General features: G+C 34.5%; 2 protein-coding genes and 1 non-coding gene across 3 annotated transcripts in view; 1 reads left to right on the top strand and 2 right to left on the bottom strand.

The window, feature by feature from the left end:
- Positions 1-7,458, top strand: part of LOC115455913 (protein lingerer) — a 31,398-nt gene extending 23,940 nt beyond the window's left edge. Inside the window, exons 24-26 of the mRNA XM_037443836.1 lie at positions 4,304-4,339; positions 6,429-6,527; positions 6,862-7,458. Of these exons, the coding sequence (XP_037299733.1) occupies positions 4,304-4,339; positions 6,429-6,518 (126 nt within the window). The 3' untranslated portion in view covers positions 6,519-6,527; positions 6,862-7,458. The remainder of the gene's footprint in view (positions 1-4,303; positions 4,340-6,428; positions 6,528-6,861) is intronic.
- A 541-nt stretch (positions 7,459-7,999) lies between these two features.
- LOC115455942 (6-phosphogluconolactonase) lies at positions 8,000-10,783 on the bottom strand. Its single transcript, XM_030184769.1, has 4 exons — positions 10,551-10,783; positions 9,667-9,867; positions 9,131-9,411; positions 8,000-8,952 (listed from the first exon to the last, which is right to left on the bottom strand). Exons 1-4 carry the CDS (start codon positions 10,666-10,668, stop codon positions 8,851-8,853), a joined length of 702 nt encoding a protein of 233 aa, XP_030040629.1. The 5' UTR covers positions 10,669-10,783; the 3' UTR covers positions 8,000-8,850.
- Positions 10,784-11,431: 648 nt separating this feature from the next.
- Trnal-cag lies at positions 11,432-11,515 on the bottom strand. Its single transcript has one exon. It is a non-coding gene; the product is annotated as a tRNA-Leu (tRNA).
- Between the last annotated feature and the right edge of the window lie 16,273 nt (positions 11,516-27,788).

Genomic DNA, 27,788 nt, shown 5'->3' with positions numbered 1-27,788 from the left:
AGTTCATGAATACAAAATTGAGTTTCCGTATATAATTATGCTGCCATTTGAATGAAGAAATCATTTTTCAATACAACTTGTAGACATTTGTTCAAGACTGAGTTTTGAACTGAGGTGATTATTTAAAAAAATAAAATTTATTTTATTAAAATCCCCACATCGCCCCATAAGCAACTAACTGACCTTGATTTTAAAGTTTTGACCGTTTCGGTTTTGCTGACAATCCTAAAGAATTTTCAACCACCCTGAAATCTGGCATAACGAACAATACCCGAAGGTGCGTATCGTTTAATGTTTGTGATTGGTCGACAAATCGTAAGTCACACGCTTATCTCTCGATAGATCCTTTTTTATTTTCAATAGGGAGCCTATCTTTTTTGTTTATCACGCATAAGAGTAAATCATTTTTGTTTATTTCCCATAAAGGACAGATCATTTTTTTTTATTTCCCATATAGGACAACATTTTCGGTTATTTCCCAGAAGGGTCAGAGCTTCTTTGTTTATTTTACAGAAGTGGTAGTACTTGTTTGTTTCCTATAAATAATCATGCGCGATTCTTTGTTAATTTTTCATACATAGTAGCCGTGCGCTATTAAACATACTGTTACAGTAATGATTTCTTATGTTTACGCGAATGTTAGACATTGAAATTAAACTAATTTTCGGATTCTATCGCGATTCTTTGTATTTTATTTTTCTCCCAACGTTTCGAAGACTGCAGCCTTCATGGTCACGGCTCAGTCCCCCCCGTGACCATGAAGGCTATGAAATACAAAAAACCGCGATAGAATCCCAAAATTAGTTTAATTTCAATACTGTTACAGTGTCTACAAATTCGATTGAAATGTGATTTACATCTACGATTGCATTTGCGACCTGCATTATCGTTACGTGTACAATGTTACTGTGTGCCGTTGGGATCGCTTCATATATCTATATTGCTGTGATAAATTGGGTCTTTGAGCTAAGAAAACTTATTAGAAATATATTTATCATTTCCTTAAAAAGTCGTTAAGTTAATTGACAAGTGACTATTAATTAATGTGATAGGATGTATGTGTTTGAGTGTTGTCATTCATTAAACTAGATGCTAAGAATGAGCGCATCTGGATATGTTTGCATTTATAGTGAGTTACAACAATATAAACCTTAAATAAAATTCTGAGCATCACATTCATAAATAATAGCTTTGGCAACTTCATTAGTGACAATTGTTTGTTTTTCTTTTGTGTTATTTGGTTTTTTCGCCTACGGAACTAATTTACGAATCTTATTCATTATAGCACTAAATAACTATGATTTTTCATACCTTCTAGTTGTTTTCCTTAGCTTACTGAACCGAATTTGTTATAAATTTGAATTTAGCTTTTGCAATAAAGTACTTGACAATGAAAAATACTAGATTTGATTCTAAATTATTGATTATGGGACCCAATGATATGGAAAAGTATAGACACGTTGTACCCTAACAAATAAAAACAAAATAGGGCTTATATACGCACACATACACATCTTCTACATTCTACTATATTAACATATCTTGTGAGAGACTAACACACTGCCGTTGTAACGTACAGGGCAGTAAGTCAAAGGCGATCTTTTTATTACTGATTTAGAATGTATGTTAAACGAACGTTTTTTCCTACATCTTTCATACATCTACGTAAATTAAAAATGCATTTTCTTGTTTGATAAACAGCAGTAAGAACGATAAGATTATCTAGTAACAATGTAATGAAGCTGAATCGCCTTTTTTGACTTCCCTCTCTATTACCACAGAATAAACCAAAACGAACAAAAAATAGCCAGTATTTGCTATTTACATGTAGTATATTGAAATGTACTAATTATTTCGAGTCTTCATATAGTGCGTGCTAAAGAGAAATTAATATATTTTTTATATCATTGATTCGGCCAGTTTTATACGTGGTGTAAATCAGGGTTTTCATAGTTCAGTTTTTGTTGTCATTTTCTATTTTGTTCAGGTGTCAAGTATTGTATTGTTGTGATGTTTGCCGTTGTGAGGTTTCCAATGTCGTGAATTTATGGCATGCGTTGTCGATTTACGATTATTTACTTGAATCATCATTGCATTATATTTTTTTTACAGCCACACAGTATGATTTGCTAGGAAAATCACTCGAATCATGTTTTTTTTGTGTAACATTGGTTTTGTTTTTTTTTTATTCTTATCAGAGACAGACATATTTGGTTTTTTTTTATATCTTACCCAAACAACCAGGAATTTAATTAATAAAATTAGACAAGTTTATGAATGGTTAGAAAATGTGATAAAATATTATTGGTTATGAATAAAAATATTCTTTTCACAAAATTATGTTTCCTTATTTGATAATCACATAATGTGAGTAACACATTTTTATACTTGGTATCTTAGTGGGTTTAAAACATTATGTCCTCTGTAATATCAAAGATACATATTTAGTAATAATAAAAAAATAACCATTTTTCATCTTATTGCAATTTTTACCTACCAAAATATTCCTTATTAAATGGTCTATTTAATAGAAGGACATACACGGAATTAACAATTTTAGTTTTTACTATAAATTAACCACCAAAGTGAAGATAATATATAGTATATGATGATTTTTTTTTTCTGTCATAAATTTCGACTACATAGCCTCCATAAATGCGGAACCTCGCCGTTTTGTTGGGGTATCTTATCACATAGTTTCCATTTCGCCATTGCCGAAAATTTCTGAATGCATCTTCAAACTTTGTATGTGAAAGTATTGTATTATTTTACGTAAAGTTGTCATATTAAAAAAAAAAAAGTCTAATTCCCTTCCATCATAGTACAAATTTATGACATTTAAGGTATTGTATAATAAAAAATTAAATCATGGTAAGTTAAAGAGTAAGGAGTCAACTAAAAACATTTGGTTGTTTAGCACATCTGCATAGTCAAAAGTAAGTGATTTTATATTAATTTATTACAATCATAAAGAATTATCAAAGCTATTTATGTTTAATGGATTAGACAGTATCCTATGCCGCAAGTTATAAAATTGATTGACATAACGTTCAATAGTAAAATGCTGTATTTCTTATGTATAAAATAAGGTTATTTAATAATTCATGCTATAATAAATATCAAGAGTTAAATATTGTTAGACATTTTATTTCTTTCAAACCGATTACTGGGTTAAAAAGCAAAGTTTTATAGTAACTAGTGGTTTTAATATCTCCTATTAACAATCACAATTGTTTGGAAAGCCCGTGTTTTCATATTTCCCAGGTTCATTTTCTTCCATTTGATTTATTCGACACATGTATACCATTATATTTTTTCGCACGGAATATTTTCATTGGATGTTGTCTATTTTATGATTTTTTTACAACATACTATACTATATACTACCTTCTAATTGGTACAGATGACGATTATGTCTAATTTCATCTAAAGTCTATGTTAATGATACGCCGTACGTTTAATATTATGAAACCTTTATCTTATGAAAGAGTTGGTGAAAATGGTTTTAGGAGATATTATACTCCGTAATCTTGACATTGCGATACTAAATGAAACCACATACTCGTATTTTCTTCTGCTAACATCACTCTAAAAATCATTCATGAATACTAATATATCAGCCTAAAAACTAAGTTTTAGTTTTTCTGATTTTATGATCGCTTTGTAGTAGTGCGACTATAAACTCATATTCCCACGTCCACGTGTACGTGAGAGTATTTCTGTCTGAAATTGTTATAGTTGCCGGTTCAACGGATTCAACTAGAGTAGTAGGTAGTGGCATTAGGCCACGTGGCGTGTGAAATTAAAATAACTTATTATTTTTAATTTGTTGTGAACTTGCACCTTTTTTATTCTACATCTACCATTTGAGAAACTTTAGGCGGTTTCATTTAGTATTTTAATAGCAAAATGATCTTGTAAATAATTAGGAAAAGTTCTCGAATAAGATAGAACTTATAGATACATACATACTTATTTTTTTATTCTTTGTTTTATGTTAGAAATGACGTTTGTATCCACTATCACATCAGGCATATATATACTCTAGTTTATTAGTTTGGATTACTCTAAGCCTTCGTAGACAAAGTCGTAATCCTATGTTTTCATAGCTCTACAAAACTCATTATCACCTACTAAACATAGTTTGTTATTATCTATATATAAACAAAGTAAATATTCGTAAATCGGCATACGAACGCGTCCGAGCCACACAGTACGTAATGCATGTATGTATAGATATATTTCTTTTCAGTTATCACATATTTTTGTTTATTATATTACAATAGTTTGCTTTCGTTTGTAGATGGATGTACGGGTGAACAGTAGTCATAACAGGCGGGTAAGTCGTGTCCGTGTCTCACACACTATATATGTATATATTTACGGCTGTTGTATGTAGCTATATATACTTATTTATGTTGGAACTACCCGCCTAAACTAACCTTATGCAACCTTATGCATGTATATATTATGTTGTGTTTAAAATATTTAGTCTTACTATAAATTATGATTTATTTCATTGTCATAAGTTAGTTGAACGTTATCGTGCGTCAACATACGTTAGTTTTCTATAATACACACAGTATAAACATATCTCTGGCTAAATGAGTATTCTATCATACAACGAATAAATTAATCCTTAAACCTTCCCCAGCACTTGTAGTTATTACTTGATTATTTTTATGCGGCATAGCATTTTAAATTGTTTGAATTAGATGTAGAACCGATAAAGCATATTTGCGTCCCGCGTTTATAGTCAGTATAAGAGTTCATTCGCGACATGAACTCTTTCGACGTCATAAAATCCATTAATATGCCAATAATATAAAAATGTATAAAATATGTACATTGTTTTAATTTACAAGGCACTAAATTACAAGTTTCCACTAAATTATACGGGCTTATACGAGAATTTAGTGTTCTATTTTAAATTTATTTATATATATATAAATTTCAAGAGAAGCTAATCGATCATGTACCATACAAAATAAAAAATATATATAAAAGAACCCCGCCCAAACAAATTACAAAGAACTTTACTGCACTCAAAATTCTGAGACATTCAGATATTACTTATCATAGTACATATAACTAAATATAAAAGTACAAAAAAGTTACTACTTGACTGATCATTTTAATCATACTTTTATATTGTTAAATTATTTGTTTTACTTTAGCTGAAAAAGAATTTTCAAAATCTGCACAATAGTAAGTAAGTAATGAAGCTTTGAAATTTGGTGGAATAGGTAGCTGTCAAAAAAAGTATACATACAATAGCAACTGTGACGTCACCCACTGTCACCGGTCATAACGCTGCGTGCGTGAGAAGGAAATAGCGCGATAACTCCACCACGCCCTTCTTTTGCTTACAATAATATTTCAAATATGAATAACTGCGTATGTTTCAAATATTTATGATGCTCATTGCACATTAAAAAATCTTTTTCGTATTTCCATTACATGTAAAATAAAGTGCAAAATTAAACATAGGAAACTAACCTATTGTACTATACAAGAAGTACAATTATTCACACCCTGCCGATTAGATTCGCACAATTATGTAGACATTATTCGTATTTTTTTAAATAATTTATTTACTTGCTTTGTGGCATTTTATTTGTCATATTGATGTATATTTACTTTCGCTATTGTTCATTATGTTTGTTTACCATACATTATTTTAGGAGAAACAGTGTTTTAATTATTCTCTATTATTTGGTAATTTTTATAATAGTAATTTACGTATCAATTGATTAAGAAAATTAACAAAGTCGCGGTAAATCTTTTAAAACTTGCTATATGTCAAAGATGAAAGTTCTCTTGCTAAGTAATATGAACAAGCTACCTTCATCGTAAACTTGTAACATTGTATATAATCTTACCAATAAAAGAAATTAGGCTTACTAGCTAAAAATATTGTCAGTTTTAAAATCGATAAAATATAATATTTAGAATATTGATTATAATATATTGAAATCAGTCGAAATTCTGTATTTCGTTTTTGAATTGTGAATTGTCGAATGAAGATATATTTAAATGTTCACAGGTATTATGTTTATAACCTGAAAGTTATACAGTCAATTGTGTAGTGACGATAAATACAATGCTTTAACTTTAATATCAAACCCCTGTTATGTACTAATGCTTTTGTTACACAATAAAAGTAGTCTATAGCACTATTAATATTCATGAAAGTTCAATAGCACTGTCCTAACTCAAACATATTCATATCAGTATCAGTTGCACCTCTATGATAAACATTTATATTTGATTTTATTGCAATTTTTTTGTAAAAATTTGGCACATAACAAAATTATTAAACATATATACAACCCTAAATTCAAGTGATATTGGTGCTATTGAATGCTTATGGACATGGTCATGAATATAACACGAGAGTAGAGTAATAATGAGTGTTGTTATTGCAGGAGAGCGGGTCTGGCGGCGGCCGCGCGGCGTCAAGCAAGCCCCCAGCCAGCAAGCCGAGCTACTCGCAGTCCTACTGGGCGCCCAACTAGCTGTTGCAGGTAATTCACATATTTAACTCTATTCCTACCTACCACAAGTTCGCTTATGGTCTGTCAATCCATCGCGATTTATACCATATCTGTGAATGAAAGTTATAAATATTGTGGAAGTTTTATTATACCGAGTGTCTCAGTGAGAGTATATTGATAATAACTCTACTGAAAACATGGATGATTTGAACCCTATTGACAGCTTAAAATTCCGTAATGTTAAATATAAATTTGTATTTGGTTTTTGCAATATTTTTTTTACATACATTTTATAATGCAGTATAAATATGAATCAAGATTGACTATCACATTTAAGATTTAATATTCATGGTAATGGTTGCAGGCACTCAACATTCACGCAGTCGTCAGACAAATGTACATAGAGTTTGGCTCGGCGCCGCCGCCCGAGGCGCCGCGGCCGGCGAGGCGCGCGCCCCCCGCGGGCCCCACGCCCCCCGCGCCGCCCCGCACCGCCGCCCCGCCGCCGCCCGCCGAGCGCCGCTGAACACAACTCCACGTGTAAAATAAATCCAACCGATTCGATTGAACTATGTTAATATTATTGTTTAAATTCAGTGTGACCGACGTCGGCCGCGGACCTGCCCCGGCCGACGTCGACTCCGAATAGGTTACGGTGTGTTTAAAATAAAATAATTAAAAAAAATTAAGTAGTGCTATGTATATCCTATGTCTACGAAATATGTATATGGATGTAAGCGTTTGGTGCGCTATGCGCGCCGAATTTTTTGTATTTAGTTGACAGACTTTTTGTAATTAACTATTATGATTATTGAAAATAAAATAAAAATATTAAAGTTGTCATAGGCGGTTAATCGTAATGTAACAATTAAATAGTCGAGGTCTTTTTTATGTGAAAGAATGCTGTTGTGATGATCTCGCGGGCATATGAAACTGAGGGAATACACATATTGGAACCTGCCATGTCATTTTATTAATACACCTTTTTCCTTGTTATGTTTTGCTCCATGGGAGTCAATCATCATCGTCGAAGTTTATAAATTGGTGGTCAAACAACCTAAAAATTTGCTTGAATTTCTTCTATTAGATGGACTCAAAATGGTAAGCTTATCTTCCTTTCCCTTAACTGTATATTAAGAGGAGCTATACCCTTTTTTATATGGACCATAAAGAAGTTAAGTTTGGTGCCTCGGGCCACATTGTAAATTCAGTTTCTAAAAATATATTTAAAATTTTATGTTTTTTTACAATTTACTTAATCATATTCCCATGAGGACAGTGATACAGTTCGAGTTATCTTTGATAAAGTTTCTTTAATAGGAAGATTTTTGAAGTCTGGTGTTTAATTTGCAAAATTTTGGTGAATTGCAGGTTGAGCATAGCTGATAGTGTTAGAAATAGGGTATCAATTATGTGCTTAATAATTAAATCTGTTTACCTAATCTGCACTCGAGTTTTGTAATCTCTAAATATCTGAAGTATTATGAGGAAATAACACAAAGTTTAAAAGCCAACAATTTATTGATAATAAATACAACAAGGAATGTACAGAAAATATACATAATTTGACATTAATTGCGAAAATATTGATCCCTCTCCAAATCACGATAGCACAAGAATTTTGTTGTTAAGATAATTACTGTTATTCTGACACAATCACCTAAGCACTAAATCTATGTTTTCTTTTCGACATACGTCTGTTAGCCTCACACGGGTCTGTTAGTATAACGACCCTTGTGAGGTTAACATTGGACTTTTGAGTGAGCACTTTAGGCGCTCGCAACCCTTAGCAATTAAGCGACCATGCCGAGGACAACCCACTAACGAGTTTCAAACCTCGGCTCAGGACGGTCACTGGGAGAGGATTGAGAAGGAAGACGAGGAATACGGCGAGGTCGGAACTATGGTGTGGCACAGTGTTGGGAGTTTCAAGAACACGTTCTTAGAGCGAATAGCCAGTGATATCGTCCTCTGTATCGGATTGAACTGACCGCGGCCGTCTCTATTTAGCGCGGCCAAATGGAAATCTTTATGATCTTTGTTCTAGGCGGTCAATTATACCTTCATAAGGAATTCCGAACTAAAAAACATCGCTTTCCTTGGAAAAGCTAGGGGTTGATTAACATTAGAGGTGCTAAATTGCTTCAAATGGTCTGCATTGTGTTGAGTGACAGACTAAAAGTGCTGATATAGTGCCAGGATGAAAGTATGTTAAGTCTAACACAGCCAAAAAACCTTATTGTTTTATCACCCTCATAATAAATGTAGATGTTCTGTAGTTTTAATTTATATACTTTTTTGGAAGAATTTTTACTGCATTATATGTTAAAATTTAATAAAAGTAATATAAATATCACAGATGAACTGCAGCTGCTTCATCAACAATCCAGTAGAGGGAGCCACCATCGGGTTTCACTCTGCCAGCTGGCAGATCTTCTTTGTCTTTTAATATGCGCTGCAAAAATATATGCATACTTTAATAACATTCTTAAAATACCAATAAAAATTTTTCTTTGAAAATAAGTTATATGAAAAAAATTATAATTGAACAATTGTTCATCTTAACTTCCAAATATTTCTAATTCAAGTGTTTGCTTCCACAATGTCCTTTAGTACCAATTTATAATGCTTACCTTAACCATATCAGCCTTTCCAGAACCACTAATAGCATAAATGCAATTTCTGGCATTGTTGAGCACAGGGAATGTGAGTGTGATACGTGCGGGTGGCGGTTTTGGAGAATCCGTTATGGATGCCACCGACACACTTGCCTCGGTCAGTAGGGGATGCCCAGGGAAAAGAGAGCATGTGTGACCATCAGGCCCCATGCCCAGTAGCAGCAAGTCAAATTTAAATTCATCACCACCAAATGCTTTTTTCAACTTTTCTATGTAGTCTTTTGCTGCTTCTTCGGCTGGAAATAGATTTTTTTTATGTGACATAAAGTAAATAAATATGTTTGAATATTCTTTATAAAATACTATCAAGACTGTCAATAGATTTATTTATTGACCACATATACAAATATATACCAACAAACTTGATATAATGCTCATACACTACTTGTATAACAGAATCCCATTCATAAATAAATGTGGAAGCATTTATAGAGCAAATTTAAGATTGTGTGTTGCTAAGAATATATCACTAGTATGTATTTGAAAATTACCTGAAACACCCTGTTTTATAGTGACAAACTGGCTCTCTTTCAAAGAAGTCTTGGGTATGAGATCTCTCTTATAAGTGCCAAATGTAGAATCATTGCTGTCCTCGGGCACAACTCTCTCATCACAAAATGCAAGCGTCCATTTTGACCAATCTGTATCTATTTTGGGAAGACTTTCACAAAGATATTTAACTACTGAGCCACCTGTAAAAAAGAAGAATTAGCCAGTGGCTATGTGGGTTTATGCAAAATATTAAATATACTATGTTGAATATTTTAAACTAGCATCTACTTGGGGAAATTTAATCCCTATGGTAAGTTATTTTTTTATTTACTGTTCCTAGGTCTCTCACATATATGTGTTCACCCGAGTAGGTACCACCGTAATGTCTATTTCAGCCACCATAAGACTTAACATCCCATGTCTCAGGATGGCGAGCACAGTTGAATACAAACAATACTTTGTAATTCAAAGTGTTGGACAGAGTTTCTATTGTTTATGGGCGGTCGTATCGCTTAACATCAGGTGACGGCAAGCTCCGTCTCGTCATTTAAAATAAAAAAAAAACAACAGCCAAATTTAGTTAACATATCAAATATCACAGTATGTATTAGTATAATTTTTGCTCTAAACTTATACATCCATACATATTATAAAAGGAGTCGACCACTGTTAATTCCTTACATACGAAGGAAACGGGGAAGTTTCAAGTTTTATCGCATTAATAATATGGGATAGAGGTTACATTTAAACATAAAGAGTAAATGACTATATTTAGGCTTGTAACTGCACAATAATGCTTTTGATTTCCAGTAATTTAAAGATTAATTTAATTGATTAAAAAATAGTGCACGTGAACAATTAAAGTGATACAGCAAATATTTACCTGATAAGCCAATATAAAAATTTCCTCTGTTGTAAATAGCATCGTTGGAAATTTTCTGTACGTAAGACGTAAGTTTGTTTATTATTTCTTGCTCATCGCTTACTTTTATTATAGTCATTTTTATTAAATCTTTGTAGTAAATAGTTCAGAGTTATGTTTTTCAATCACGAAACAGTAACAAACACCACTGAAAACTTTTGAAACTTACGACCTTGGTTTGACATTAAAAAAAATTTAACTTTGTTCCGTTTCATGAAGAACGAAATTAATGTAAGATTTTTAATGTCCCTTTTAAGTTAATAATATCTAATAAAAAAAAATACGAGTCTACTCCTTGAAACAACGGATTAATGTCGTTGTTTTAATAAATTTATTTTTAATCTAGAGAAATAAAATATTTTATACCAATATTATACATCGTCACTAAAAGAGATGGCGGTAGTAGTCAAATATGTATGTTCCCAAGGAATACAGAATACCACAATAATTTTTATTATGTACTAATATTATGTATTTTTTTCAGTCGCTGTGAGTTGCAACGTTAACTTCTATATTATGCGGAAGAAAAAATCGAGTTCTACATTTTATTGTAACCGTAGTCAACGATGTTTTTATAAGCCTTACAAAGAGCTTTTAGTTGGCCTGCCTCGGGCCATAACGTACATTATTTAAGTATCTAAAAACTTAGTCGACTTGCAAAAAAAAGCTCGCCGGTTTCATGGGAAATCCCAGGCGGGTCGCAGATTGATTATAACTTCAGTTCTTGGGCGTTCTATAAAACATATAATCTACCTACATAATATTAAAGTTACATACATACAATATTATAAATCATAATCAGGTTTAAAATATCAAATAATAAACCAAAAAACAAAAAGATCTGTCAGAAGTGGGATTCGAACCCACGCCCACAGAAGTGGACTGCGACCTGAACGCAGCGCCTTAGACCGCTCGGCCATCCTGACTTATATTATCTAATGCCGTAACTAGCGTTTTATAGGCTTGTATGAGCTTTATTGAATTAATATACAATATAAGCCATATACATAAGTACAGTAATACCCGTAATGCTAACTGCCCCGCGCCGGTGGCGTAGTTATGATACATATGTATACGCGGTACGAGTACGATTACTGCGCTGTCGTCCTAGGATCGAATCCTGGGTCGGGCCAAAATAACTGTGACTGGGTTTTTCCACCTCAAAAATTACTCAGTCACAGCTCAGAGGGAGGAAGTTGGAGGTGTAATACTCCTATACGTCGGAAGCCAGGGTAAAGCTGTTGGTCCTGTGCATGAACTATTTCTAGTCATGTCGGATTGCCGTCTCATCATAATAGGAGAGTGAAGAATTAATATAGAGTGCACTTGTGCACTGCGGCTTATGTGCGATGAGATTGGCAATCGTGGCCGAAATTCAGCCAGGAGAGATTCATCCAAAATGCTATAAATATTAAATAGGTAAATTTCTATAGATGTTACGTTCACTCCTGGACTTACAATAAATTTATTGTACTGAAATCGTTAATACGAAAAAACAGAACTTCCACTCCGCAAGCTTGTTTTTTATATTCGCGGTCAGGTTTTACCTACAAGTTGTTTTTGTTGATGACGAACGTTTTGGGGTTTTTAACGAAGGTTGCGATACTCAATAAAAATGCATTGTAGGCGAGAAAAGTCTTGTAACCATTAAAAGATGCCGTGGTGGATTGAAACGTTACTAGTTTTGTATAGCAACGTAATTACGAGCTCGCGCACGCACTGCTCGGCCGGGCTGGCGGCGATGCGCATCCGAACAATACGACGCCGTGCAGCCCGCGCCGTGGTTCGGGTTACAGTGCGCCGCGACCAACAACAATCCACCACGACACCCGCCAATTACATCCAATATTACAATTGCATACGATATCAAACAGAAGATCGAAACCTATAAATTTTAACGTGTTACCAAATTGTGCTTTCGTACACTTTTTGTTTTTACTTAAAATTTGTTGCAAATTTTGAGTGTGTTCAAATAACGATGGTTTATTTATTTCCTCTCTTATTTAATTTATAAAGCTATGTACTGCAAGAGAAAAATATTCATACCTAGTGACTAATAGCATAATTTTCGTTGTTTATTTTTAACAATGAATTCTTTATTATGAATCATTGCAAATCTTATTTGCAATTTTTTGCATGAGTAATCCGCATCGCGTGGTGATAGAGGGCGCTCTAACGTTAGCGGTTTTCTTATAAAAGGATGTGGAATACTGTCATCGTGGCTATACACGGTGGTGATTATAATGATTAGAATTAGTAACAATGACACCAATTAAAGTGGTTAGATTCTTCCTAAACAGCTCTGTAGATTGAGCTTTTCGGAGTTTATCGGGCTCGCTATTCAAAGGAAACTTTGAATTGCAGACGACTAGCGCGGAGCTGCGCGGTACATTATAATGCACTTCTCCAAACACCCTTAACCGACAGGGCGAAACTGGCACCTTTTGTCGGTGCAACGGACGTAATCGATCCGCTCCCAATTTTGTTTTCCGCTCTTTTTCTGTGTAGTGCAGTCGTGCAAGAAATGCGGACTTATAGATTTGCAGTTTTCACACACCACGGGCTATTTGGCCAAGATAAGCGAACTTTAACTAATTATACGTGGTTTTGTATGCAATAATATAGATAAATGACGAGAAAACACGTGACAAAAGGGTTTTGACGGGAACTATTAATATAAGACTTGCATTGTGCCAATAGTACAACAATAACATAATTAAGTATGTAATTCGAAATTCGAAATTATTTAAATAATAGATATTAATCAGGTTTATTAGGTAGTCTACATTAACATTCCCCGTTTACCATTGACACCTGAAAAACAATCACAATAGTGTATAAATGTCTGAATCGATTGGCGCTTTAAAATACAAATGTAGTCTATGCGACAAATAAAAGATGTCGCTCTAAGTCCAAGAATTAATAAAAAATGTAACGCGTACGAGTATGTAGTAAAAAGTGAAAGTGCGATGCAGTTTGCGTTTGCGCACGTTGACCGCGACCGGCTCGGTTGTTGACCGCCAAAAAACCATTCCTTCGGTGACGTAATTGGTAATAGTGATTACGAGATATTCTTTAGGGCTTCGATTTAGTTTTTGCTTTCGGAAGAAGGTAGACATGTTCCTTTCCTTTTTAAATTGCCACAATAATTGGACATGTTGCTTCCGGCATCAATGGTACACGCATATAATTATTATTTATTATTTTCTTTCATTTAGTTGGGTATTGAAGAGCTATATGACAGCAGATATAATTAGAGCGACCATCGATCGACATGAACGTCTTTCGATAGTTGATATTTTTAATAACTGTCGATTTCCTGCAGTAAGATAGAAAGAGAAAGAAGCAGAAGTAGAATTAGGAAGACGAAAAGAGTTTTCTATAGTTAACGTTACTCGGCCATTGGTTTCTCTAAAATATAAAACTTTAGAAAATATGTATACTATGCCATAATACAAAACACCGTAACATTAAAAATCTACCTAAATATTAAAATACACTAACACGCATTTAATTTATTGAAAAACATAACCTGCAATATTTATATGAGCATTTGCCAAAATGTCTTGTGGCGTCCAATCAAGCAAGAGTTTGATTTTTTTTTATAGTGTCAGAATACAAAAAGTACAAACAAGAAAAATTAAGCTATTCATTAAAAATAGTTATAATATAGTTCTCTGGTAATCATTCGCGCTCTGCCGTCATACTACAGTTCGGCTACAACCTACATAGGAAATTCTTAAGTTTTAGGTAAATGGTAAAGCGGCCGCTCTAGTTTTTGCTATCATCTAATCTTGCAGGTTCGATCAGGGTGATAAATCGATATGAAACTAATTATGAATTAATTTAACGTTACTTAATTTGGAGAGTGGAAGTCATAAAGTAGTATTTAACGACTCGAAATTATTTTGAGTCGGGAATTTTAGACTAATGTCGCGATAATACATGAAAAGATTGATGAAGGTGAAGAAAGCGAGAGAAGTATGCCAGAATCCAAGTGGCAATCCATAGTCTCTACCTACCCCTATGTTATAGAGCCGTGATATTATATATTTATGTATGTGACAGTGGTGAAAAGTCCATACAACTCGATTCCTACCGGCTTTTCTTTTAGGTTAATTTACTTTTGTCTTAGTATTTGTTTTCTGTTAAATTGACGGCGATACGTAATTTTTTTTTGCCACGTGTTCACTTTTGAAAAATATCAGCCTTCGCCACTGGTATTAGACAAGTCATACAATGGAATCCATATAGCGAAAAGTACACTAGTAGCGCTACCCTATTGGGAATCAAAAGCGTGAGTGTGTGTATGATTTTTTTTCAGTGTTTTATTTATGGTAGCCTTGATAATTCGCTATAATTTTAAGAAAATCAACCTGTAGAGTCGATCTTGTCCATAACATCTCTGCAGTCGACATGTGAGGTTGTAGCGGAGTTTGCCACACCCTACCGTATGAGAGGTCAAACCAGCTATGGCACATGTTCTCGCTGGCTAACCTCAGTAAAACCATTACCTTTTGAATGTAGACGCAACGAGTTTAATGATATATCGTACATTACACGCGTTTATACGCGATAAATAACTTTAGCATTTATTACTTGTAAAATACAACTTAAATTGTGTTTTTATTTTTTATTATTATGTGTTATTGGCTTTATTTTATTCCTGCGTTTTATTTTCATTATGTTATGTCATCTATACATATTATAAAACAAACTCATTCTTTCTGTCTGTCTGTATGTTAACGATTGTCTCAAAATTTACTGAACGGATTTTTATGAAATTTGGTATGGAGATAGTTTAAGACCCTGGGAAGGTTATAGGCTTTCTATCCCGGAAAACTCCTTCACGCGTAGCCACGATTAATGCAATAACCGTGTCTAGGGATCGAATACAAAAGTTAAGTTCGTCAAGTTTGAACTTGTATACTTAGATGAGACCTACAAGTTTGTACGGAACCCTTGGGCTGTGAGTTCAATTTACACTTGGACGGTATTTTTACATAGAGATACTGAGAAAACTAGTGTATATTATATTATAAAAGAAATTCCCAAAAGCTGTCTTTATGTGATCGATTTCCTCAAAATCTACTGAACACATTTTTGTATAGTTTTTACTAATATATAGTGCAATTCTTGAGGAAAGTTTACGTTACGGTTTTATGTAAATTGACTAAACTATAATCATTATTGTTTAAGAGGTCGCGTGGTTATAGAAAAATCTCGTGGGTCCGGATTTACGCGGGAAAAATTTTGCGACACTCTGATTTCCACGCGGGCAAAGCCACGGGCACAGCTGGTAATAATATGAGTATGTAGCATCGTATAATATTTACACATCTGAAAACATGGCTAATATAATTAATATCTTGCAAAACGTGCCCATCAGGCGTATATTGTATGTGGACACTTTGTAAATCGAATCAATGGAGCAGATATTCAAATGTCAACACTAATCATTTAAATTAGTATTATTAGATACAAAACTAACATGTTAGGCCTTAAGCGGTTATTAAACAATTTACCTTTACACGCACATAACACCAGTTTGGCGAGGCAAGTGTATAGATATACCTTGGACAGAGAATGGACTAAGTGGGCCCAGTGGTAATTAAATAAGGTTAAGTGGGAGAGAGATAAAGAGACGGTGCGGTCTATAGAAATTACATAGACTGTTAGAAACTTAAAGAAAAGAGATAGGTATATAAATATTTTTCTGAGTGATTATATGTGTGAGGCCTTTGTAACAATTTGTAGAGTCCTATTACATGAACTTAGTTAGATCTAGACCCAGGGCAGTATGTCCGCGTATTTCGTATCTTTATCTTCTACAATCTTTCATGAAAAAGCTACTGCACGGATTTGGAAGAAACTTTACAGTTATATTGGGTAAACATCAGAATAATACGTAGGCTACAAATTATAATGATTGTGTGTAATTTGGTGATAATATGACAATACATATCAAGTAAATCGGAAAAAAAAATCCCGGAAAACCCCTTCACACGGACGAAGCCGCGAGCAAAACTTAGTTTTATATTTTTTTCTCTCTGTTAATATGAATGCTTCTTCTATGAAACTAGCATTATGTCGACTAGACAGCCGGTTATTCTTGACCACCACTAATGTAAGTGTTAGTAATGGAATATTAAAGGTAAACCATAAATCTTCCCTTTTACTTTAGCAAACATCCATTGATTGACTAATATTTCGTAATGTTACTGTATCAGAATTTATCATGTTTATGTCGATATTAATTTCTATTAATACATTCTCTATATAAAGAGTTTATTTAAATACTTTAGTGTCAGCACCCAAATATATTAGTTTTACATAAAAAATAAAGATGGGGCGCGAACACAATAATTTTTAGCAAACAGTACCTAATTTGCTTCACTTTGAAATGAGAGCCAGGTTCTTGAGGATACCGTCTACATTCTTAAAAATGTTATTTGTGTTATCATCGTTAAGTATTTTTCTCCTTTATTGCTAACGGCTATTTTAAATACAATCCCGATCTTAATCTTCAACCCGATCTTGAGAATAAATCAATCAAAATAAGTTATTCGTAAGTAGGTAAAAAAAATTGTTGTGATTGGTCCCTTTTTACAATTGATCGAAAAAGGTAGGCCTTTGATTGAACCTTGGAATTGGTTATTGCAAACGGCGGTTAGTGACATAATGCTTGGATTTGTAAAATTGCGGTGTTCAAGAGGATAGTCATAATTACCCTAGACAAATTCTGTTTACCAAAATATACTACCCGCTTTCCAATTATAATTTGTGAAATTATGTGGTCTAGTTTTTCGCCTACGTGTAGTAGGTTGTCTTGGTTAGTGTTGATAGGTCCATAAGAAATCAATATTTAAAAAGTTTTGTGTAGCTGTTTATGTCGGAACCGTAGGTTAGTAGGCTGATGAATACAATTTACTAAAGAAATTTGGATACGTCCTCTTGGATTATGGTACAAATCGATTAAAAATGGCGCCACATAACCAATAATGTTTCTGATAATAGCTTACACTTTGTGATCCCAACCTTTCTATGATGTTTTCATATTGACAATGGAGTTCTTATGTATGAAAGAAGTCACAGAGAAGCTCATGTACCCCCTAAATTCTTCTCACGCAAAATTAAACTCCAAAGCTAATTCCATAGTACAATACGTAATATTGTAATTGATTGCATTGTTTTTATATCATTATTTTCTTTATGTGCATTGGTGTTTGTCTTTATTTATTTTGTTTGATAATTTTTTCTATTATATTGTAATAAAAAAACTCCATCTCCTATTATTTTTACCAATCCGATTTAGATATGCAGTGGAAAGCAGTTGGCCATTACATTTATCTAGACGGCCAGTCCGGCCTGCCAATAGTCCCCAGGCAATCGGATTAATATGGAAAGGTCAATTTTTATAATCATGTGCGCGTACCTTAAACATATGTGTTAGCTGTTGCACTTGACCCACTTACGAGGACTTTCTGCACACACACGACTTGTGTAAATACGTGTACAGAGTTCTAGAGATATCGAGAAGCAGTATAGTTCTGTTTACAGCCGACGATCTAATATTAATCATATTGATGGTATTAAATGGCCTGTACATGTTAATGTTTGCTTAAAGAAAATATTATTTGTTATAATTTTTGTCACCGTTAAATTTAAAACACATGAGATTTTGTAAACCAACGCTTCTTACAAACTCTAACGTACATTTATCAAATGGTTCATTAGATGGTAAGTGATCGAGACCGCTATTAATATCTACTAGTCGAAAACTAGGCCTTATTCAGTACTCGAATATCTTATAGTTTGTGAATTTATCGTTCGCTTTAACGGTGAAGAAAAACATCGTGAAGAAACCTGCACATCTGAGAAGTTCTCTATAGGAATTTCTAAGGTGTGAAGTCTACTAATCCGCACTAGGCCAGCGTGGTGGACTAAGGCCTAATCCCTCTCAGTAGTAGAGGAGGCCCGTGCTCAGCAGTGGCCAAGTATATAATACAGGGCTGATATTATTATTATTATTATATCGTATAGATTGGTTAACACACTCTAATAAATAGCATATTTAATGCCGTCTGCTAGCATCGCCCGTGATCGAAATTTGAACAATTATGTTCTCATGCAATGAAAGTGAAGATCATACAGCACGTCATGAAAATCTCTTTAATAAGTTAGCTTGACTGTAAATTAATACTTAGAATTATATTTTAATTTAATATTTATTTTAACCAGCGATCGCACGACCTTTTCTATCTCTCGATGGTCAGTAAAATCAGAAACAGGTAACGTACTTTTACTAAACTAAGGTTTTGACATACTTAACATTTTTTTCAAATGGGTGAAATATTACTTTACTTCCACGTAAAAATCATTCAAAATCAATATCGTTAATATAGAAAATGTCGTTAGTTCGCATCCATTTACCACGTACATGTTTACATAACGCACCTCTGTAATAGGATAGAAAATAAGCATGGATTGGGAAAAAAGGAGAAAGAGAGGGCTACAGTTGGAAATAGACAGAGATTACTCTCTGCGATATCTTTTATTTCTTGCGATTTGATTTCTACCTTCGATCTCTACCTATTAGCTATCCTGAAGGATAGATCATAGAGGATAGAGAATAGTAATGGATCACTTCATAGCACATATTTATTTTCATGTCAAACACCATCTGGCTCGACAAGGCAACGCCGTGATACAACTTACATGTAAACTATACAAATGATAGTTTACAAGATCATTAACTGGCCCCACGATGAGTCATGAAGCATTGGCAGTACCTCGCGAGGCGCGCCTTATCGGGGTAACATCAATCTCTCATACAATAAATCTGTTTATTTAACACTACGTTTGGTAAGGTTGCTTACAGGAAAACTTGCGAATCATTTTTCGATGGCCGCTGTCTGATTTTTTACTGATGGTATTGCAATTTGAAATATCCTGATGCTTTAATGTGAGTATGTCTGAGTTTGTACTATATTATTGCCAACAAGCAAAAATTCCGGTTTACCAGATATTGTGACTGGATAGAGTGATTAAAAGGCCATTTCAGAGACCTAGGTAGACGAGCAGTAATTGAAGTAGTTAGGTACTTTGTAATTCGAAGTTCTAAGAAGTGTAGTACTGTTTTGAGCCGTTGGAATCAGTCCCCTTTTATATATCTATAACGTAGAGCGTAGACATACGCTTATAAGCTGCATGACCACTTTTTCTACCTTTTCAGTTGGATATCATTAAAATCGTTGATGACTGGAATTATCATGCATATGCAGTACGGGCTTTGTTTAAAACTAGCTTCAAAATGGAGAAGATTCTCAATTCGACCCGTTTTTTTCAGTACCATATGTTGTCATCAGTTTCTCTCAGATCGTGACGTGTTGTCCTTTGTTATCTGTGCGTTATCACTATCAGCGTATGTAGGTGAATGTCACGCATTTATAATTATTTGTATAACCTCTACGCATCACGCGAATGTGTTCCGAAAATAACTCCGCACTTCTGCTGAAATGTGCTCAAAACACGCGTTTGACGCTTTGTGGAGATTCATGGACATGATATAAATTAATATAACAAACATAACTATAACACTTAACTGACACCAAAAGAAACAATTTCGAAACATTCCCGTGATAAGATTATGCTTGACATTAGGTCAATGCAGAGGTCCTAGCAAATTATGACTGCATTCAATAGAGGTAAGAAAATATAGATGTTTTTTTTTTATTACTTTGAATGACAAGACAAGCTTGAGGTCTGTCTGTAGGTAAGCGATACGACCGCCCATAAACAGTAGAAACACCATCCAGCACCTTGAATTACAAAGTATTGTTTGGTATTCCACTACGTTCACCATCACCATCTTTATGGCCAGTATTATGTCCAACAGTTACACTGGCTACAATGATTTTCAAACCAGAATACAACAGTGCCTACACACTGCTACTTGGCGACGGAAATAGGCATTGCGATGTTAACTAGGCGGACTCTCACGTATGAGTGACCTACCACCAGTAAAATTTTGTAGATTAAAAAATAGCTAAAAGTCACGTCTGTTTTGAGGAATATAAAGTTTCAACCTATTTGCAAATATCGAATCAAATACTAACTGTCCCTGTCAATTACTATATTTACAGTTTAATTGACCTTTCCAATGTCTAGTTGTTAGATGGTGTGCGATAAAACGAGTCAGCGAGTAAACATAGTAATGGGACAATGTGAGCTAACTCGGCTCAATCTGGCAGTTCATATGCCCGCATATCGCGGATATCAATCTACATCGGTTATTAAGCAATTTTGTACAGACAACATATTCATTTATAACGTAATGTGTTAACTAGTTTTAATAAGTGTTTTCAGATCACACATTTGTCGTAAGAAACTATGGTTATGGAGAAACAGTGTTGCAAATTAATTTAGTTCAAGTGACTGTCAATTTAATATTGACAGTTGCAACTATTTTGCGTCTCGTATAACAACCGACAGCACCTACATGGTGCCTAATAACGGTCATACCTTGACAGATACTTTAAATTACTTTTACTCTTGCTTAGGTAAGGAATTTGTACTTTTTTAAAAAAATCCAATTGACTATTATAATGAACGTATTATTTGCTGTTAGTACCATAGCCGTATCTACATCGAACAGAAAAGTTTTATTTTCTTTTATACGTGTTCGGCTGTGAGCCCACTACACCTGATGGTAAGTGGAGTGAGATCCAATAGAATGTCGACTGACGAGAGATGATTACACCTAGACAGTCGACACAATTATGCCGGTGTATTGGAATCGAATATACACAGTCTCATCCCGGAACGTGATACACATTCGTGGGTCACTATGGCGGGTTTTAACACCTTGTGTACGATGGTCACTATTCGGGTGGATATAAAATATATCCAACCAGATTGTGTTGTGGTTATTATTATCGTTTTTACTTTAGCAGTTACTGTTACTGCTCATGCACAAACTGGCTGTGGCCTTTAGGAAAAAGTGGTAAGAAATAAAAGAGCGAGTATAATTTTGATGAGTTGTTTTGGTGACGGTACGCGGTATGTGTGTCGCGGGCGGGCGCGGCGCATGTTACGCTAGATCCGTATATCGGCGACCCCAGCTACTGGTACTACTCATTGTGCTCTCAGAGTAGTTACGCATATGCTAGTATCACTGGACATGGAACACTGGACATGAAATAAACTGTCTGGAATGGAAATATATATAAAATAAATAAATAAAATAAAATAAAAAGCCTTTTATTTCTTGTTCATTCACAAATAAAAATTACAATAAAATACCATTAGAATTTAGAAAAACTTAACAATTCCATTATTTTTATTTAGTAAATAAATTATTAATTTATAAAACTAAACTTCACTTATTAAATAAATAAATATATTGTCACAAATTGTTTGTAATTTTTGGTATGAGGTAATTAACGAGAAGTTTCTCTATTGATCACGTGTTTTTATCCTTATTTAAGGATCTTCGACTTAACTACACGATGACTTCCCTACGTCCAAGTTAATTAGTGTCTAATTATTTCTCCTTTTGGTATTTTTTTATAAACGTAGTATTACTGAGCATTTAAGCCTTCAAAAGCTCATATAGCAAATCATGAATTTATATAGCATTTAATTACAACATATCAGAAAAACAAATTTCTTAAATCGATAGTATAATCGATTATAATATATTGAATAAAAACTACGACTTTGATGGAAGCTTTTCATAGATTTTAGTTACTGCAGTCCGCCCACAGATAATTATTACTGACAGTTAATGTTCTCTACTATAAGTACATGTTGGAATTATTAACGAATAAACATAATACATATCGCAGTTTTAGAGAGATTCATCTTTTTCTTCTTTTATATTACGGCTGCCAACGTTTATTTATCAGTGATTTTGCCAATATCGAGTAATAATATCAGAAACAAAACAAAAAAGAGACTATAAAATCATTGTTCTGTAATAAAATCGCAATTTTGTCAAAAACACTTCAAACAGATTAGAATAATCTCGTCTTCGTCACGAACGAACCCTTAATGTATTATGCCATTTCGTTTTCCATTGACAACTTTACATTTCGCTTTGAAATTGATAGTTTCATATCCATATGTATCAACATAATTTTTAGTGGAACGCACCAGTAAACACGCAAACAAAAACTAAACAATGTCTTCAACAGCTATTATAATAGTAAAAAGGAGTTGATAAAGTAATTATGCATTTGCGTGATACGTTTCAATTTCGATTCGATTAAATTGGTCAAACTAAAAAATCGATTATGCAATCGATCGCGTATAAACATGCCCAGTCCAGTGATATTACCTCGTTTACATAATTCTCTCGTGTTTTGATACCAGCTGAATAATTATTCGCTTTTATCACACGTTTCGAGTAAACATTTGGAATAATTAATCTAAGATACCATCGGTAATAAATTCGTTTTCATAACATGTACGAATTTCGAATTTGTTGTGATTTATATTAAAACGATAACATTATGATATTTTTTGTGTAATTTTCGGAACTTTAACACGTAACGAACGTAGGATCATTTAAAATAATTAATTTCTAATGCATAGAAGAGTGTTTTTAGAATTCCATGTAAATAAGATTCAATATTATTTTTATTTAAGTCATAGTAATGCTGTAGCTAAAATTATCTGCAGTAGCGAAGCGTCCATACAACCCAATTCCTACTAGCTTCATAGTTTTCTATTAAATTGGCCGCGATATGTCAACTGAGGCATTTTTTATTGACTTAGTTTCCTTTCGAAAAAATCATCCTTCGACACTGTTGATTAGGCCAGCTTGATAATATTGGCAAAAACGTGTTATACTAATTTCAGCAGTATTACAGCTCCGTCCTTGATCCGTCCCGGGGCAGTTGTAGTCAAGGTTTAGATTGCAAAAATGTATTTTGTTTAGAGCCACTCCTTGTCTATTAATAGCCCTTGCACATAAATAGTTCCTATGAGTGTGCTTCCACGGAGGTGCGGATATGCGGGGGAATGGAGGGGCGAAGGGGGGGAGACCATGACACGCTTGGCCTCATGCCAGGTTCAAGACTATGTACTTACTGCCCTTTATAATAACACCTTTTTTTAATTGACTTTATACTGATTTTATTCAACTATATTTTGTCAAACATTATTGCTTTCCATTTAGTAACAGTAATGTACATTTTATTGATGATTCTTATCAGGCAATGTGTAAAATAGTCTTCTATAAATCTAATTCATAGCCAATGTTGAAATTGAATGTTTTTTTTTATCGAACACTATTCATTTGTTAATTATAATTAACCAGCTATGTTCACAGTACCGAATAAATGTTGGAAGTGTTCTTGGTGTAAGGGAAAAGGGACAAGGAAAAGGAAACAAAGAAAGAATAATTGCTTGAAGTATATACCATCGCCGAACCGCGACAACTAGATGGCCATCTCAGCATAAGCTGTGTTATGACAATCAGTACACTGCCCTAGTATTCAGTGGAAAGAAGGTCGATTATCATTTTTGATTACCACACATCTCATCATTAGCGGCAATGTTCACAGCTGAAAAAAAACCTCTCTAAAGATTTCCAGACCTATTGGAAGCGGTGTTAACGGGTGATAAATGTTACTTCACACTAGTTTTCTGTTAGGTACTCATGCCGTTGCAGCCTTTCATCACCATAAGCGATATGTAGACCACTGTAAATAGGCCTCCCCTAAAGATTTCCAGGCGGACCTATCAAGAGTACGTAATTGTTGGCCTGTTCAAGGTGCAGTGAGTTTTAATTGCTAGAAAACTGCTAGTTCACGCCGGTTTTTTATTGCCGGTCCATTGAACTCGAGTTAGTCCAATAGTACTTATTCATTTACCCACCTATTTTAAAGGAACTCTTAACAAAAGGATTTAGGCCTCAGTCCACCACGCTAGGATAGTGCGGGTTGGGTGACATACTTTTCTAATAAAAGAGGTCCATTCTTAGCAGTGCGATGTATATAATTCTGGGGTGGTATTATTGTAACTGCCTCTGTCGCGTAGTTGTATTGTGTGCGCAGTGCGACATCGTAATGACGTCCCAAGTCTGAATCCCAGATGGGACAAAGTGATATTAGGTTTCGTCTCAGTATCAGCCGGGAGTCAGGAATTTGTGCCCGATATGTTGATTAGCTCGCCCCCTGTTACATCAAGAGTCGGGACCTATGAAAAGTGGGTGCCTTACCTTTGCCTACCCTTTCACAGTAGAAGCGTGATGTGTAGTACATTTTGGTATCATTATTATTATAGGTGCAGTCCAAAGTCCTCGTTTATGCCCTTAAGCTAATTGTTGTGACTTTTATTTTTGCTAAAGCGCCCGGAGCGCTCGCCGACCTGTCCACATGAGGTCACCTGCTGTCGTAGTAGTTTACTTGCAAGGTTTTTGGACGGCGTGAGAATACCTCCCCTTATTGAGAGGCGATTTAGGCATTACTAGTCATAGCTATGATTGTTTGAAGCCCCTTTGGATTAATCAACGAATAGGGCTTCTGGGTACGATTTCAGTTTTACAACACTTAAGGGCTTAAGAGTTAAGCTGGTGGTGTAAAATGTAAGCCGAAATTCTTTCTGGAATATGTCTAAAAAAGGTGTTGCACCAAATGGCTGTGTAATAACACCAAGTGGAAGATCTGCGAAGATTGGTAATACAGTTGGATAATGGGATTATTCCACTCGCGAATATTGTTGCAAAGACTTTGTGAATTCTGAATTTATTGCGGTTGTTTGTCAATCTTGGTTATCCCAGACTTCTACCAAAAAATATAGGCTTAAAACCTGGTGCGAACCAACCCTTATAGTAAACATTACAATAAAACTATCTGAACTGCTAGTGCCATATATGTGAAGATTTTTACACATACATCGACACTACAATGTCAATGATTGTCGCATTTGCATACAATTATGGCGACGAGTGTGAGGAAAGGACGCCCGCTTGTAAACGACTGTAGATAGTGCAAGGGCTTGTACTGCATGTAATTGATATGTATTGCGAAACGTTATGGCGAGGAATCGAAATAGATTAAGAAAAATAGGAATGCTTGTCGCAGATGTGAAAGAGCATTCTAAAACAAACTTAATACAATACGTTTTAATATCTATAATATTAAATTAGTAGGCTAATTTGAATTTTGAAGCTAGCATTAATCATACATGGGTGAAACGTTCCAGAACTTATGCCATATAATTTAGGTCCCATTTAAAATTTGATTTGATCCCATTTAAAATGAGTTTTCATGTCTGTATCAACAAAACTGTCTTGTCGAATTAGACTACTACACCATCGAGAAATAATATATATAATTATTGTCACCGAAGGGTAGTAGAGTTTAATTATGTGCCCATTGTTAAGGGTCATCTATTATTTGTTCCCATTCTATAATTTACTAGCTTTTGCTCGCGGCTACGCCCGCGTTATAAAGTTTTTCAGGCTAAAGTTTTCCATTATTAAACTAGTAGTTTCCCGGGAGCCTATGTTCTTCCCAGGGTTTCAAACTGTCTCCATACCAAAGTTCATCTTAATACGTTGGGTAGTTTTTGAGTTTAAGACGTTTAGGCAAACGGATGCAGCGGGGGACTTTGTTTTATAATATATTTTTTTAGAACTTTTTAAGAGGAACAATCCCGTCATACATCATTGTTGCATAACTTTAACCGTTTACGCAGCGCACGCAACGGAAGCTCTCAAAACTAATAAATTGTCCCCGTATTTGCAACATGTTTCATTACTGCTCCGCTCCTATTGGTATATAGCGTGATGATATACAGCCTATAGCACCCCACAAATAAAGGGCTATCCAACACAAAACGATTTTTTAGTTCAAACTGGTAGTTCCTGAGATTAGCCATTACTGCTCCGCTCCTATTGGTCATAGCGTGATGATATATAACTTAGAGCACTCCACAAACAAAGAGCTATTCAACACAAAAATATTTTTTCAGTTCGAATCGGTAGTTCCTGAGATTAGCCATTACTGCTCCGCTCCTATTGGGTATAGCGTGATGATATATAGCCTATAGCACTTCACGAACAGAGAGCTATCCAACGCAAAAAGAATTTTTCAGTTTGGACCGGTAGTTCCTGAGATTAGCCATTACTGCTCCGCTCCTTTTGGGTATAGCGTGATGATATATAGTCCATAGCAATTCACGAACAAAGGGCTATCCAACGCAAAAAGAATTTTTCAGTTTGGACCGGTAGTTCCTGAGATTAGCCATTACTGCTCCGCTCCTATTGGGTATAGCGTGATGATATATAGCCTATAGCACTTCACGGACAAAGGGCTATCCAACGCAAAAAGAATTTTTCAGTTTGGACTGGTAGTTCCTGAGATTAGCGCGTTCAAACAAACAAACAAACTCTTCAGCTTTATATAATAAGTATAGATATTAAATCGATGGCACATGCATCTGTTCATTCGATACAAGTTTACAGGTGTAGTAGTACAATTTCATGCCGTTTCAACTGACCATAGGTTTAAGGTGCAATGTGTAGAAGACAGATATATTACACCTACAATTTTTGTACAACTGCATTACACGAGCGAGTTGCTTGCTTTGGCGTAAACATGTGCAGAACTTGCATTTTAGCTGGCTTAACCGGTAGAATTCATATGAATGAAATTACTCAAGTTCTTCCGATATGTTAGTTCCTCAGAACGTTAGTTCGATTTGTTTGACAGACTTCAGATGTTCTTAATTCAAAATGATTCCTATATTTTAAATTAACAATCATGAGTATAATGATTGAATAAACCTCATTATGTAAGTAAAGCGAATTCAAATAACAGTCAAATATAATGCCTAGGAAGGTTGTTTTTGCATTACCCGATCGTTATGGGAGAAAAATATTCGTCATCCTTTCCGCTTTCCTTTACACAGGTACTTATAATTGTCTGTCTCCCTGGTTTCAAATTATATTAGGAGTTACCAGTACCTCATACCAAGAAGATGTTATTCTGCTCTGAACCTGGCGTTCCTGCTTATCCTCATGCTAGGGTACAGTACTGCCAAGTGTTTCTCCAACAGGTACTCTCCATGCACGGGGAGACATTTGCGTGGCCCTAGGCACACAGTTCAGTGTGCAATGTGCATACCTCATGGTTGTAAGTACACATTGAGGCCTATGAGCTTTCGAACTTTTTTTTATTGTTTTAT

Source organism: Manduca sexta, chromosome 5 (genome assembly GCF_014839805.1).
Source record: "Manduca sexta isolate Smith_Timp_Sample1 chromosome 5, JHU_Msex_v1.0, whole genome shotgun sequence".
NCBI classification, from domain to species: domain Eukaryota; kingdom Metazoa; phylum Arthropoda; class Insecta; order Lepidoptera; family Sphingidae; genus Manduca; species Manduca sexta.
This window is presented reverse-complemented; position numbering and strand designations above follow the sequence as displayed.